General features: G+C 37.4%; 1 protein-coding gene across 3 annotated transcripts in view; it reads left to right on the top strand.

The window, feature by feature from the left end:
* Window positions 1–15,675, top strand: part of PDS5A (PDS5 cohesin associated factor A) — a 141,190-nt gene that overhangs the window by 111,582 nt on the left and 13,933 nt on the right. For all 3 annotated transcript variants that reach the window (XM_045474986.1, XM_045474983.1, XM_045474984.1), the window contains exons 27-31: window positions 7,954–8,086; window positions 8,704–8,823; window positions 12,856–12,918; window positions 13,664–13,809; window positions 15,103–15,211. In XM_045474986.1, coding sequence (XP_045330942.1) covers window positions 7,954–8,086; window positions 8,704–8,823; window positions 12,856–12,918; window positions 13,664–13,809; window positions 15,103–15,211 — 571 coding nt within the window. The remainder of the gene's footprint in view (window positions 1–7,953; window positions 8,087–8,703; window positions 8,824–12,855; window positions 12,919–13,663; window positions 13,810–15,102; window positions 15,212–15,675) is intronic.

Below are 15,675 nucleotides of genomic sequence, written 5' to 3' on the forward strand. Positions count from 1 at the left end.
TTACATATAAAACTTAACAACAGTCTGTTTTAAGTTGATAACAACTTACTTGATTCCATTCTAAATCTCAACGTTTTAACTCCTCCTTACATTTTATGTTTTGATGTCACATTTTGCATCTTTTTATCTTATATATCTTTTAACTAATTATTGAATCATTTATTTTTACTACTTTCGTCTTTTAACCTTCATACTAGCTTTATAAGTAATTAGTCTACTACCTGACCTCTATTATTTTTTTACCTTTCCAGTGATATTATTTCACATGTGTTCTTATTACTAATTAGGGTTCTTTTCTACTTATAGAAATCCCTTTAACATTTCTTTCACTACCGGTTTAGTGGTGATGAACTCCTTTTAGCTTTTACTTTTCTGGAAAACTGTTTCTCTCTCCTTCCATTCCAAAAGATAATCTTGGCAGGTAGAGTATTCTTGGTTGGAAGTTGTTTTCTTTCAGCTCTTTGAATATGTCACGCCACTCCCTCCTTGCCTGGAAAGTTTGTGTTGAAAAATTTGTTGATAGTCTTATAGGGGGGTTCCCTTATATGTAACATTTTTTTTCTTTTGTTGCTTATATTCTCTTCTTTAACTTTTGATACTTTATTGTTTTGTTTTTTTTAAGTTTATTTATGTTGAGAGAGAGTGCATATGCTCAGGAGAGGCAGAGAGAGAATGTCAAATAGGCTCTGCACTGTCAGCCCAATGTGGTGTTACAACTCACAAACCATGAGATCATAACCTGAGCCTAAACCAAGAGTCAGATGCTGAACCAACTGAGTCACCCAGGAGACTCTGTTTTATTGTTTTGGTTTTTTAAGAGAAAGAAAGCATGAGTGCATGTGAGTGGGGGAGGAGAAGAGGGAGGGAGAGAGAGAGAATCTCAGGCTCCACGCCTGGTGCAGAGCCCAGTGCAGGGCTTGATCTCAAGACCATGAGATCATGACCTGAGCCGAAATCAAGAGTCAGACATTTAACCAATTAAGCCACCCAGGTGCCCCAAAACTTTTTAATTTAAAAAAAAAAAAATTTTTTTTTAGAGACTAGAGACCACGTGAGCCAGGGAGAGGAAAGGGGCGAGGCCGGGGGGGGGGGAGGGAGAGAGAGAGAGAGAGAGAGAGAGAGAGAATGAATATCCTAAGCAGGCTCCACACTCGGTGCAGAGCCTAGTGCGGAGCTCCATTCCATGACCTGGGGATCATGACCTGAGCCGAAATGAAGAGCCAGATGCTTACTCAACTGAGCCACCCAGACGCCCCTTGACATTTTGATTGTAATGTGTCTTGGTGTAGGCCTCTGGGTTCAAATATTTTAGAACTCTAGGCATCCTGGATCTGGTGTCTGTTTCCTTCCCTACATTCAGGAAGTTTTCAGTCATATTTCTTCAGAAAAGGTTTCTGCCTTTCTTTCCTTTTCTTCTGGAAGGTCTGCAAGGCAAATATTAGTCCATTTGATATCCTTTAATTTCCTTAAGCTGTTTTCACTTTTTTTTTCCATTTATTTTTCTTTTTGCTCTTCTGATGGGGTGCATTCCTCCTCCTTATCTTTAGATTGATCCATATTTTCTGTTTCATATCTAGTCCGCTGTTGAACCCCTGTATTGTATTTTTCAATTCTTTTATTGTATTCTTCAGCTCTGATTTCTGTTTAGTACTTTGTTATAATTTCATCCCTGTTAAAGTTCTTACTGTTCATCCATGCTGCTCCCCAGTTTGGTGAGCATTTTATGACCATTACTTTGAACTCCATCAGTTTACTTCTCTTCCTTTGGATAAGGCTTTTTTTATGAGGTTTTATCTTACTCTTTTATTTGGAACATATTCCTGAATTTCTTCTGTATTGGTTTCTGTATAGTATATGAAACAACATCTCTTCCAGTTTTGAAGGAATGACCTTATGGAGGAGTTGAACCTTTTCATTCAGCTCTACCCCATTTCTTGATCATCTCTCAAAACTTTGTGCTTGTCCAAGCAACCTGTTATATTTTTAATAGCTCCCAATAGTTAAGGATGTGCCAGGACCTGTCAGTGTCCCATAATGGAGGATCTCTGTACCTAGATTCAGACTGACTGGAAGCCAGACCTTTAGGCAGCTGCTTTTATTTAAAAGTATGCAGATACAGAGCCACCTGGGTGGCTCAGTCAGTTAAGCATCTGACTCTTGATCTCAGCTCAGATCTTGATCTCAGGGTCATGAGTTCAGGCCCTGTATTGGGCTCTGCACTGAGTGTGAAGCCTGCCTACATACATACATACATACATACATACATACATACATACATACATAATTAAATAAAGTTAAATAAAATTGAATGAATGCATGCAGATATATCCAGTCCTGAGGAGCCACAAGCATAAACCTCACCACCAGAGCCAAGCAATCCTGAGGTATGTCCCCTAGGTGGCAAAAAGTCGGGTTCTAAACGAGTGTATGAGCACCTTTCTGGGAGATACCGACAAGCTGGAGAAGGACTGAGAGCGCCAGGGTGGCATTGATAGCCTGAGTTCCTTTGGAAGCACCATAGGCCACTAAGTGTAGGCCAGACCTGAGTCCTGCCCCTAGTCCAAAGCTCCAGTACAGGCAAAGTGGCCTCTTCACAGAAAAACTTAGAGTATACCTCAGTCTGCTGCCTATGCAGTGTCCTGAGGGTGGTAGCCTGCCAAAGGCAGTCCCTCCGATTACCACAGTCCGTTGGGACCCAAGAATGCAAGCCGTTCCAGCCAACAGAGCCGGGTGATTAAGGGTTGTCCCCCAAACATCAGGCACCAGACTCCAAGCTCTCTTCCAGGAAACACTGGTGGAGGGTGAGTCTGAAGATAGCGCCTGCCCTCTGAGGTCTCTGGAAAGGATTTCAGTCAGCCTCTAGATGATTGCTTTGTTTAGAAGCCTGACCCTTAGGCCACAGTTATGATGATTAGTTGATAGGCTTACTTCTCAGAAAGACCCAGCTCCTGGGTCAGTGGCCTCTTGCTGTGCCCTGTAGGGTGGTAGCTGGTAGCACATTGGCTACCGTCCTTTGGGACTCATGAATAGAAGCCCCACTGGCCACCAGAGTTAGTTGATGTAGAGCTGTCCCTTGGCAGCAGTCACAAAAATTGGGGCGCCAGCAAAGGTTATGAACTTCTTTCTGGGTGATTATTACATTCCCCTGTGACCAGAAACACAAGCCCCTCTGTTCTTCCAAAGCCAGGTGTTCTAGAAACGTTCCCGTGGGCAGCACCCACAAAAGGCACAAGACAAATGTAAAGGTTCCCTTCTGGGAGCTACTGGTCCTCTAGAGCACAGTAAAGGGAGAATGCAAAGATGGCAGTCACCAGTCTCCGTCCCTGGAGAGTGTTCCAGCAGCCTCCTAGATATGTAAGTTACATTAGATGCCTGCCCCACAAGTCGAGGTTATAAGCAGGTTAGCTTTCTTTACTCTGAGCTGCCTGTGAGTTGGGCCCTGGAGTGGGTCCATTCCAGCATATGAACCCTTTAAGAGGCATTTCTCAGATTGCTGCAGACTTGTGGGTCCCAGTATCTGTAGAATATTTTGGGGACTCCTCTCTCAAGTTCATGTCTTAGAAGTTGGGTGCCCAGTGTGGGGTTTTAACATTTCACTCTTCAGAGAGAAGCTCCGTTCCCTCACAATTATGGGTCACAGCAACAGGGGTGGGGTTTATGGCGAGATTGTATCCCAGTCTCTCCTCCCCACTTTGATATGTTTTTATTTCTTTTTTGCCTAATGTGTAGTCATCACTCAGTCAGCCTTTTAAGTTTTTAAAGAGGAAATTGGTTCCATATGTAGCTGTAGATACAATATATTCCTGAAAGGAGGTGAGTTCTGGGTCTTACTATGTCACCATCTTGAACCAGACCAAGTTCTCTGTTTCTTATTCGGTCTTTTCTGTCCATTATTGAAAATAAGACGTTGAAATCTCTGTTTATTACTGCAGAATTAATCTGTTTCTCTCTTCAATTCTGTCAGATTTAGCTTCATAAAATTTGGAGGCTCTGTTAGGTTTGTATGTGTTTTATGATAATCTTATCTTCTGCTGGATTGAACCTTTTATCATTGTAGTTGGCTGTCTTAATAATCTTTTTTTATTTATTTATAATCTTTTTTTAATTTTTTTTTAATGTTTATTTTTAAGAGAGAGAGCGCTCAAGCAAGGGAGGGGCAGAAAGAGAAGGGGACAGATGATCCAGAGCGGGCTCTGCACTGACAGCAGTGAGCTCGATGCAGGGCTCAAACTCACGAACTGTGAGATCATGACCTGAGCCACCTATGTGCCCCTTATAATCTTTTTTTTACTTTAAATCTATTTTGTTTGATCATAAAATAGCTACTAGCCCTCATTTTGTTACTATTTGCATGAAAGAAAAAAAAAATTTTTATTCTTTTACTTTCAGATGCTCCAACTTTCAGTTGAGTCCAACTTTGATTTTGGCTCAGGTCATGATCTCATGGTTCATGGGGTCAAGCCCTGCATTGGGCTCTCTGCTGAACAGCATATAGCCTGCTTGAGATTCTCTCCCTCTCTGCCCCTCTCCTGCTCACACGCATGCCTTCTCTCTCTCTCTCCAAAAAAAAAAAAAAAATTTAAAGAATGTTTAAAGTGAATCTCTCATAGATAGATGTAGGTAGATTTTTTTTTTTTCCCATTCTGCTTATCTCTGCCTTTTAATTGGGAGTTTTAATTTGTTTTCATTTGACATAATGACCAATAAAGAAAGAGTTATTTCTGCCATATAGCTGTTTTTCTCTGTGTTATATATGTTGTTACTTCCTTTACTACTGCTTCTCTTTTTTGTATTTAGTTGTTTTTTGTAGTGAACCTTTCTTACTCCCTTTTTTGTGTGAATTTTTAGTTATTTTCTTAGAGATTCCAAATAATATTTGTAACAACCTAGTTTGAATAACAGCAACTTAGTTTCAATAGTATACAAACCCTGTGCTCCTATAATCTCTATCCCTCTACTTTTAATAATTGTTATTCATAGAAATTATGTCTTTTTTTTTTTTTTTTTTTTTTAAAGGTTTATTTATTTTGGAGACAGAGAGAGACAGAGCATGAACGGGGGAGGGGCAGAGAGGGAGACACAGAATCTGAAACAGGCTCCAGGCTCTGAGCAGTCAGCACAGAGCCTGACGTGGGGCTCGAACTCACATACCGCGAGATCTTGACCTGAGCCGAAGTCGGACGCTCAACCGACTGAGCCACCCAGGCGCCCCGAAATTCTGTCTTTTTACATTATTTCCATTTACATAGATGTAATTGTTACTCTGTGCATTTAATGCCTATAAAGTCTTTTTTTTTTCTTGTTTGTTTCATTTCCTTTTCTCTTTTTTTTTTAAATTTTATTTTTTTTATTTTTTAAAATTTACATCCAAATTAGTTAGCATGTAGTGCAACAATGATTTCAGGAGTAGATTCCGTAGTGCCCCTTACCCATTTAGCTCATCCCCCCTCCCACAAACCCTCCAGTAACCCTCTGTTTGTTCTCCATATTTATGAGTCTCTTCTGTTTTGTCCCCTTCTCTGTTTTTGTTTTTTGTTTTTTTGTTTTTTTGTTTTTTCAACGTTTATTTTATTTATTTTTGGGACAGAGAGAGACAGAGCATGAACGGGGGAGGGGCAGAGAGAGGGGGAGACACAGAATCGGAAACAGGCTCCAGGCTCTGAGCCATCAGCCCAGAGCCCGACGCGGGGCTCAAACTCACGGACTGCGAGATCGTGACCTGGCTGAAGTCGGACGCTTAACCGACTGCGCCAGCCAGGCGCCCCTCTCTGTTTTTATATTATTTTTGTTTCCCTTCCCTTATGTTCATCTGTTTTTTCTCTTAAAGTCCTCATATGAGTGAAGTCATATGATTTTTGTCTTTCTCTAATTTCACTTAGCATAATACCCTCCAGTTCCATCCACATAGTTGCAAATGGCAAGATTTCATTCTTTTTTGATTGCCGAGTAATACTCCATTGTGTATATATACCACATCTTCTTTATCCATTCATCCATCGATGGACATTTGGGCTCTTTCCACACTTTGGCTATTGTTGATAGTACTGCTGTAAACATGGGGGTGCATGTGTCCCTTCAAACCAGCACACCTGTATCCCTTGGGTAAATGCCTAGTAGTACAATTGCTGGGTCGTAGAGTAGTTCTATTTTTAGTTTTTTGAGGAACCTCCATACTGTTTTCCCGAGTGGCTGCACCAGCTTACATTCCCACCAGCAATGCAAAAGAGATCTTCTTTCTCCACATCCTCGCCAACATCTATTGTTGCCTGAGTTGTTAATGTTAGCCATTCTGACAAGTGTAAGGTGGTATCTCATTGTGGTTTTGATTTGTATTTCCCTAATGATGAGTGATGTTTAGCATTTTTTCATGTGCCAGTTGGCCATCTAGATGTCTTCTTTGGAAGTATCTATTCATGTCTTTTGCCCATTTCTTCACTGGATTATTTGTTTTTTGGGTGTTGAGTTTGAGAAGTTCTTTATAGATATTGGATGCTAACACTTTATCTGATATGTTGTTTGCAAATATCTTCTCCCATTCTGTAGGTTGCTTTTTAGTTTTGCTGATTGTTTCCTTCACTGTGCAGAAGCTTTTTTATTTTGATGAGGTCCCAGTAGTTCATTTTTGCTTTTGTTTCCCTTGCCTCCGGAGATGTGTTGAGTAAGAAGTTGCCGCGGCCAAGATCAAAGAGGTTTTTGCCTGCTTTCTCCTCGAGGATTTTGATGGCTTCCTGTCATACATTGATACCTTTAAAGTCTTATGTAAAGGGGTGCCTGGGAGGCTCATCAGTTAAGCATCTGACTTCAGCTCAGGTCATGATCTCACGGTTTGTGGGTTTGAGCCCCATGTCAGGCTCTGTGCTGACGGCTCAGAGCCTGGAGCCTGCTTAGGATTCTGTGTCTCCCTCTCTCTCAGCTCCTCCCCTGCTCACACTCTCTCTGTCTCTTCCTCTTTCTCTCTCTCTCTCTGTCTCAAAAATAAACATTAAAAAAAAATTTTAATAAATAAAATCCTATAAAAAAAGAGTTACAAATTGAAAGTTCAGTAATGCTGGCTTTTATATTTACTTATGTGGTTATGTTTACTAGTGTTCTTTATTTCTTCTTACAGCTTTAAGTTACTGTCTAGTGTCCTTTTATTTTAGCCTTAAAGGACTCAGTTTAATAGTTCTTTTAAAACAGGACTACTAAAAGTGAACTCATTAACCTAGTGCTAAATTTTCCCCTTGTAAGTAGTCTCTTAAAACATTTACATAGAATATAAGCAAAGAAGTATGCATATATTATCATCATATGTTTTCTCCCCTGTTGATGCAGTAAAGCAATAAGTCCATTGGCTGCTTGAGAATCATCCTAGGAACTTACTGCAAACAGAACTTACCCTAGATGTCGATTTAGGTTCCCAGTGATTCTAATGTTCATCCTGATTTGAGACTCACTTTTACTGAGAAATTTGGGTGTTCCCTTCAGATATTTTGTGTATTAAATGAATATACAGTAACAAGTGGAAAACAGCAAAAATAGTTTGAGATGTGACTGCTTAGCTGAATGCCTGGTTAGTGTGCATATCAGCCTCATAGCACATGCAGTTCACAGCCATGTCACAGCAGAATTACATGCAAATCCTAGACCTACATAGTTTGTAAACAGTCAAAATGGGAAGACTTTGCTGTCTCCTGCTTTCTTCATCATTGCTGGGCAATGACACATGTGAAGTCCTCTAAATGCTTATCAAATACCTGTAGAATGAATCTTTACATGCCTCAGGAAACTGTCACACTTTCTCATTTTAAGCTATGTTTTCATTTTTAATGTTTTGTTTTATGGTTTAGTCTATTTATATTTTATGTTTATTTTGTTATTTTCAGACAACAGACCTTCCCAATAAGATATTTAGTCCATTAAACAAAACACCTACGTTTAGTCTCTTGTAATAGGCAAATGTTTATCATTTAGGTGCCTATGGTTCATGCTTGAAGTTTTAATGACAAAGAATGAAAACAATAGCCATGCCTTTATGAAGAAGATGGCAGAGAACATCAAGTTAACAAAAGATGCCCAGTCTCCAGATGAATCCAAGACAAATGAAGTAAGATATGTGTTAGGCTAGTGGGTATTTAGATCACTATAGGAAAAAATATGATGGTCCTTGTCCCATTTTTTTTTATTACATAATATATGTTAGATTACAGAATGTTTATAAAAATATATATTTATGGTCAGTTTTATTGTATTTTGTTACAGTTGAGTTCTATTATTTGAGGAATGTTTATTACCCTGAAGAAGGACATTAAAACTTCTACAGAGTAGGGGAATAAAAATAAAACTTACTACTCTGCTATCTTATGAACCTTTTAGTAAGTTACACACAAGTAGATATTCCTTTTCCTTTGGTTTGGTTTGGTTTATTTGGGTTTTTTTGTTTTAATTTAAGTCCAAGTTAGTTAACATATAGTATAATAATGGTTTCAGGAGGTTTGTTTTTAATGCATATTTGGACTTCATGTTAATTAAGGTAAAGGGTTTTTTTGTTTGTTTACCAGGAGGCTACATAAGAAGTGCCAGACACAAATGTAAAATGTTGAAGGAATAAATAATACCCACAGATCCCTCTTTTACTTCATTTTGTACATTGGCTAGAATTGGTGCTTGTGGTTATTTTGTACTACTGAAAGTTACATATGATGTTTCTTTTTTCCTCCCTAGAAACTTTATACAGTATGTGATGTGGCTCTGTGTGTTATAAATAGTAAAAGTGCTTTGTGCAATGCAGACTCACCAAAGGATCCAGTCCTCCCAATGAAATTTTTTACACAACCTGAAAAGGTAATTTTTTTCTCCTCATTGTTCTACCACACTAAACTGATTTTTTTTTTTTTTTTTTAAATGTTTGTTTATCTTTGAGAGAGAGAGGAGGGAAACAGAATCTGAAGCAGGCTCCAGGCTCTGAGCTGTCAGCACAGAACCCAACACGGGGCTCAAACCCAAAAACTGTGGGATCATGACCTGAGCCAAAGTCAGATGCTTAACTAACTGAGGCACCCCCACACTAAACTGATTTAAATTTCAGTTACCATCAACTCTAGTGGCATATACTGGATTGTCTTGAGTATAGAGTATAAAAAATACCTCTTTGTAGTTGTATCAAGGAATGGGGGATTGTCATCCAAAGCCAATGAACAAGTATCATTCTCACCTTACAGAGTAGGAGAATGCAAATCAAGCTTACTGGTAGTATTCTTATGTGAGCTATTCCTTCTGGATATTTCTAGTATGTAAGAGGAATTTTCAGATCTTAAATTTTAATCTCACTTTATTAAAACTATTTTATCAGATAAGGAATAAACCAAATGTTTGAGACATTATAAACCTATATACATCTGTATATGAAATAAAATGTTAGCATTAATGGAATTGGCCTTGGCAAATGATAAACCTGTATTCTAATCAACTGCTTCTAACTTGAGGGACTTTAGACAAGTTAACTCTTCTAAGCCTCAATTTCTGTCTAAAATGCAGGTGATAATACATATGATTATTAATATTACATCTAGGTTTTTAAGAGTTTGTCACATAGTAAACATTCAATAAATAGTAGTAATAACTAATACACAGTATATTTATTCTGCTATCAACAAATTAAGTTTTCCATGTAAGTAAATTTTCCAGCTAACTAAAGCTCTTTGTTTTTCTGAATCGGAATTTAAAAACTTTTTTTTTTAACTCTTCTATCTATTTACCTCCTTCTTTGAGGAAGTATTTTGAAGTTTTAACTTTCCTGTGCTTTGTTTAAAAAACAGAATCTTTTTTTTTTTTTTTTAATTAAGTAGTCACCATGCTCATTGTGGGGCTTGAACTCAGAACCCTGAGATTAAGAGTTGCATGCTCTACCGACTGAGCCAGCCAGGTGTGCCCAGAAGCCTAAGTATTTTTAATTGGAAAAAATACGACATTTAAAAATTGTTTATGCATTTTCAAACCTGAAGATATGCTTCAGAATATTCAGGGTAATACCGTTCCTAAGAGTATTTTACAGAAGAACATACCAGGAAATGGAGCTTCCTGCTTTGAATGCCATACTTTGCCAAAAATTTTAAACAGATTTTCTTTAATGATTTAGTATTCAGCATTACTGTGCCTGGTTTTTGTTAGGAATAATAAAGATTGCAGAGTTATTGCCCTCTAATTGAATTTACTGGTCTTTATAAAGAGTCATATATAAGGGGTGCCTGGGTGGCTCAGTTGGTTAAGCTCAGATCATGATCTCACAGTTTGTGAGTTCGAACCCCACATCAAGCTCTCTGCTGTCAGTGCAGGGCCAGCTTCAGATCTTCTGTCCCCCTCTATCTCTGCCCCTCCCTCTCCCTCGCTGTCTCTCTCTCTCTAAAATAAACATTTAAAGATACAATGAAATAAAATTTCAAAAAATAATCGTATGTGAGCTCTTGAATTTAAATTTACTTTATTGTTGACCTAAGGCTATCGTGATAAGAATAGTACCCAGATATAATCTTCATACAATAACTATCCCATGAACAAGGATTAAATTGTTGTGTGGCACCTGGCTGGCTCATTCAGTAGAGCCTTCAGCTATGGCTCTCAGGGGACTCTGGATCTCAGGGTCATGGGTTTAAGCCCCACATTGGGCATGAAGCCTACTTTATTAAAAAAAAAGAGAGAGAAAGAGAGATGGGGCACCTGGGTGGCTCAGCTGATTAAGCATCCAAGTCTTGGTTTTGGCTCAGGTCATGATTTCGTGTTTCATGAGATCAAGCCAACTTTTTTTTTTTTTTAATAAAAAACATAAAGGGACTCCTGGGTGGCTCAGTCAGTTGAATATCTGATTTGGCTCAGGTCATGATGTCACGGTTGGTGGGGCAGGGTCTGCTTGGGATTCTCTCTCTCTGCTTCTCCCCCTCCCATCCCCACTCCCCACCCCCATCTCTCTCTCTCTCAAAATAAACTTTAAACAAAATAAAAAATAAAAAGAATTAAATTGCTGTTTGTCACTATACCTAACTTTAGTTGTTTTTGTTTTGATATCTGAAACTTAGTGTTTTTAGCCTTCTTAAAATGAACTAGTTTTTTCTGGTTTCAATGAACAGCTTTTCTCATTTCCTTTTCTTTTTTTTTTTTTTTTTAATTTTTTTTAATGTTTATTCATTTTTTGATAGAGTGTGAGCAGGGAGGGGCAGAGAGAGAGGGAGACACAGAATCAGAAGCAGGCTCCAGGCTGTCAGCACAGAGCTGGATGTAGGGCTCGAACTCACAGACTGCAAGATCATGACCTGAGCTGAAGTCGGACGCTCAACCAACTGAGCCACCCAGGCGCCCCTCTCATTTCCTTTTCTAATATGTTGCTTTTAATCTGGTATAAATTCAAACACTAGAAGACTAGGCATATTAAGATCATGAGCCTAGTAAAGCTATAGTATATCTTCATGAATAAAGTGAATGAACTTTGGTGCCCAGGCTTTGTAACGATTCTTGTAGCTGCATAAAAGCGTTTGTGGGGGGAAAAAAAATGAAGGGAGGAAAGAAAAAAAGATAATAACTTTGCCTGGAACACATGCCAAAATTGTGACTTCTTTATAGGCACATTTAAGCCATCTGTTCTTTCCTGTGACACTAGTATGAAGGTAAACTTAGAAAAGAAAAAATAATTTTTAAGTGATATTACTTAACAAATTAATAGACTTCAAGGCACCTGAGTGTCTCAGTCAGTTGAGTAGCAGACTCTTAATTTCAGCTCAAGTCATGATCTCATGGTTTGTGAGATCTAGCCACACATTGGGTTCTGTGCTGAAGTACACAGAGCCTGCCTCTGATTCTCTCTTCCTCTCTGTCTGCCCCTCTCCAGTTCATGTTCACTCTCTCTCAAAATAAATAAATAAACTTGAAAAAAAAATGTTTTAAATAATGAACTTCTTGGTCATAGTAAATCATTTTACTTATGTGACATCATTGTGGTTTATTTGTGCGCTGTTGCCAGGATATTTAACAGAAGCATCAAAGGATTCTTAAGTTCTGTGTAGATAAAACTTTCAGGAGTCCATCAGTGTCCACATTAGGTGGACAATTCACTGAATGATATTTTGACAGTTTATATACCTATGTGATTTGGACAGTCTTATGGTTCTAAGAAACACAATAGTAGTTTTTTGTTTTTTTTTTTTTTTAATGTTTTATTTGTTTTTGAGACAGAGCGAGACAGATCATGAATGGGGGAGGGTCAGAGAGAGAGGGAGACACAGAATCTGAAGCAGGCTCCAGGCTCTGAGCTGTCAGCACAGAGCCCAACGCGGGGCTCGAACTCATGGACCATGAGATCATGACCTAAGCCGAAGTCAGATGCTTAACCGACTGAGCCACCCAGGCGCCCCAAGAAACACAATAGTTTTAATTCAAGAGGCAGATTTTTTTTCAACGAGGGTAACTTTCTTGAGATCCAGGGTGGAGTGATTTTAGTGAATATTAAGTGCCTATAATATGCTCTGTACCATTTTGGATGTTTTGGGATCCCAAAAGAAGTCGATTGTATAATAGAGTAGAGAAAGTAGTTCAGTTAATAAACTGGAGCCTTGTTTGCCCTGGACTGTATGAAAAAAAAAAATAGTGTGTTTTATTTAAAATATGATTTAAGTAATTGAGTTCTGATATTTGCTAGTTCTTAATGTGCCATTGAGTTAAAGCTAGACTTAATGATGTAGTTCATTTAATATGCTTTATTTGAACAACTGATATATATATGCTAGCCCAAATGTAATTGTTATTGTAAGGCACAATGCCTGAGAAGTCTTATTTGGACGGTAAAAATAGACATATTCACTTTGATTTTTTTTTTTTTTTTTTTGATAGGACTTCTGTAATGACAAGAGTTATATTTCAGAAGAGACCAGAGTGCTTCTGTTAACAGGAAAGGTATTATGTAGTAGATAATTTGGAAATCTTTATTGCATGGGTATATTACTTCTGCTATTCTTAGAAATAACCTTTAAATATCCCATGGATTTTTATGTTCCTGATTCTTAGGGATCATATTGTGAATTATAGCATCTAAGGCATTTGTACTCTCAGGCTTTCTTCTGCCATAAATGACCCTTTTGAATTACGGCCATGTGTTCTCATCAGTACTAGTAGGCTTCAAGTTACTTAGAATCCACAAAGCAGATTTTCTTGAAAAGTGTCATAATAAATTTAGATGTGTAAGATTGAAAGAAATAATTTTAAAGTATTAATGAGTTAGACAATTAATATTCTATAAAAGTAGCATGACACCTAACATAAAAGAGCAAGAGAAATTTAACTTTTGAGAAAAACAGTGCCTAAACTACTACTATATACATTTAATTGTTTATTCGTAAGATATTTTATTATGTCTTATTTATTATGTACTTCGCATTGTTTCAGGGGCACTTTTCATTTTGATTGAGCAATAAGGAATAATTAATTGCCTGGTTATTTTTAAGTAGAAGTAATGCTTGTGACTTGTATTCAGACAAGCCCAATTTTGCAAAATTATCATTTCTAATAAATTTAGGATTTAACTTTCCAAAGTAACAACAATTCCGTGGCTTAAGCTAAACAGTTTCTTTTACATGTGTCTAAATTTATATGAATTCCTTATAGTAAGGTATAAAATAACATGCATATGTGTAACTTTTAGCCAAAACCTGCTGGAGTACTAGGTGCAGTAAACAAGCCTTTATCAGCAACAGGAAGAAAACCATATGTTAGAAGCACCGGAGCTGAGACTGGAAGCAACATTAATGTAAATTCAGAGCTGAACCCTTCAACCGGAAACCGATCAAGGCAAGTTTTTTTCTCCAGTTGTTTGTGTTAGTATCACTCACTAATTGGTTCATCTTTTAAAAGTTTTTTTTTTTTTTAACGTTTATATATTTTTTGAGAGACAGAGCACGAGTGGGGGAGGGGCAAAGAGAGAGGAAGACACAGAATCCGAAGCAGGCTCCAGGCTCTGATACTTGGTTGATCTTTTAATTTTTACCTAAAGCACTATATCACAAAAATGGACTTTAAGAAACATTTGGGTATAAAATAATGGCACTGAGTTTCAGTATAATTAATGATGGAAATTCAGTGTATTATTACCTTGTGAAACCATATAACATTCTAAGTGTAAAAAAGTTAAATGGAACAAATGTAAGAATTTCTAACATATTATTACTAATGTATATGGAAATGTTTATATAAGAAAACACAGGAAAACTATGAATATATAACCGTTAAATAAATTGAATTTTTATGCTTTTTAATTTTTAATTCAAATTAATATAGCATGGGTTAAGATAACATTGTTATGACATTTCTAAGGACTAAGAATATTCCATGCTTATTTTAACATGTCACATTTTTACCATGTTAGCTACTACATAAGAATTTCCACCAGACTCTACTCTTAAAAACACTAGAAATTGAAGCTTTTAAAGATTTGATTCTTACTCCTGAAATTTTAAGTATAAACTCAGTTGGTATTGTTTTAAACACATTTTTAGCAGTAGAACCCCAAAATATAAAGTAAATTAACATGGAACATCTGTGGTTTACAGAAATGGTGGGTCTCCAGATACCTCCCCTCTGGCCTGTTCTTCCAGCCTCCTTCCCTTGCAGAGCATTAAGAACACAGACCAGAGGGGCACCTGACTGACCCTTGATTTCGGGTTTGTAAGTTTCAGCTCCACAGTGGGTGTAGAGATTACTTAAAAATAAAACCTTAAAAAGAAAAAAAAAAAAAAAGACTGGAAACAACTATACTATACACTCATCTATCACTGTATTTTTGTTTTGTTTTAGGGTTTCCCACACACGAGAGAAAGTCTTAGAATAGTTTTGGTATTTCATTTCTTGATAACTGATCTTTCTTTCGGGTGGTTTTAGGCAGCCATTTGTGTCTTTCATTAGTAAGGTTAAATGGCACCAATAACACCATATAATAGACCAATAGTCTGTAACCACAGAAGATTTGAATTTTGCTAATGTTGCTTCACTTGACTGAGCTTCTGTTTCCTTATTGCTGTAGTGGGAGGGTAAACCTTCTGTCCAAGTGGTGAAATAAAGAAGCTTTGGTTTATTTTTCTTCAACAGGGAACAGAGTTCAGAGGCAGTAGAAACTGGAGTTAGTGAAAATGAAGAGAACCCTGTGAGAATTATTTCTGTCACTCCTGTAAAGAATATTGATCCGGTAAAGAATAAGGTAAATTTTAAAATTTAACAAGTGGATTTCTCCCAGAGATTCTTATTACAGTTTCATGGTAGAGGTTAAGAAACCCACACTGGACAAGTTAATATATACTACATATTCTACATTTTATATACCACCTCTTAGCTATATTTATTGTGCTTCACTCTCCAGAAAATGAGTCTTCCTATATCCACTCATTTCAAGAGTTTATGTGGTCACCCATAACAGTATCCTTCTCCCACACTTCTGCTCTCAAAACTTGAAAGACTAGGAATTGAGAGTTTTTGAGATCTTACTTTCAAGAGTTTGTTAGCTCCTGTGATGAGTGTGTACATTATTAATAGCTGCATTCTTCATTGTTGACCTTATAATTAGGGCACCTAATTTTCTTTTTTTTTTTTTTTCTTAATGTTTTTATTTATTTTGGAGACAGAGAAAAACAGAGCATGAGCAGGGAAGGGGCAGAGAGAGAGGGA

This window comes from Leopardus geoffroyi, chromosome B1, assembly GCF_018350155.1.
Source record: "Leopardus geoffroyi isolate Oge1 chromosome B1, O.geoffroyi_Oge1_pat1.0, whole genome shotgun sequence".
Classification (NCBI taxonomy): Eukaryota; Metazoa; Chordata; class Mammalia; order Carnivora; family Felidae; genus Leopardus; species Leopardus geoffroyi.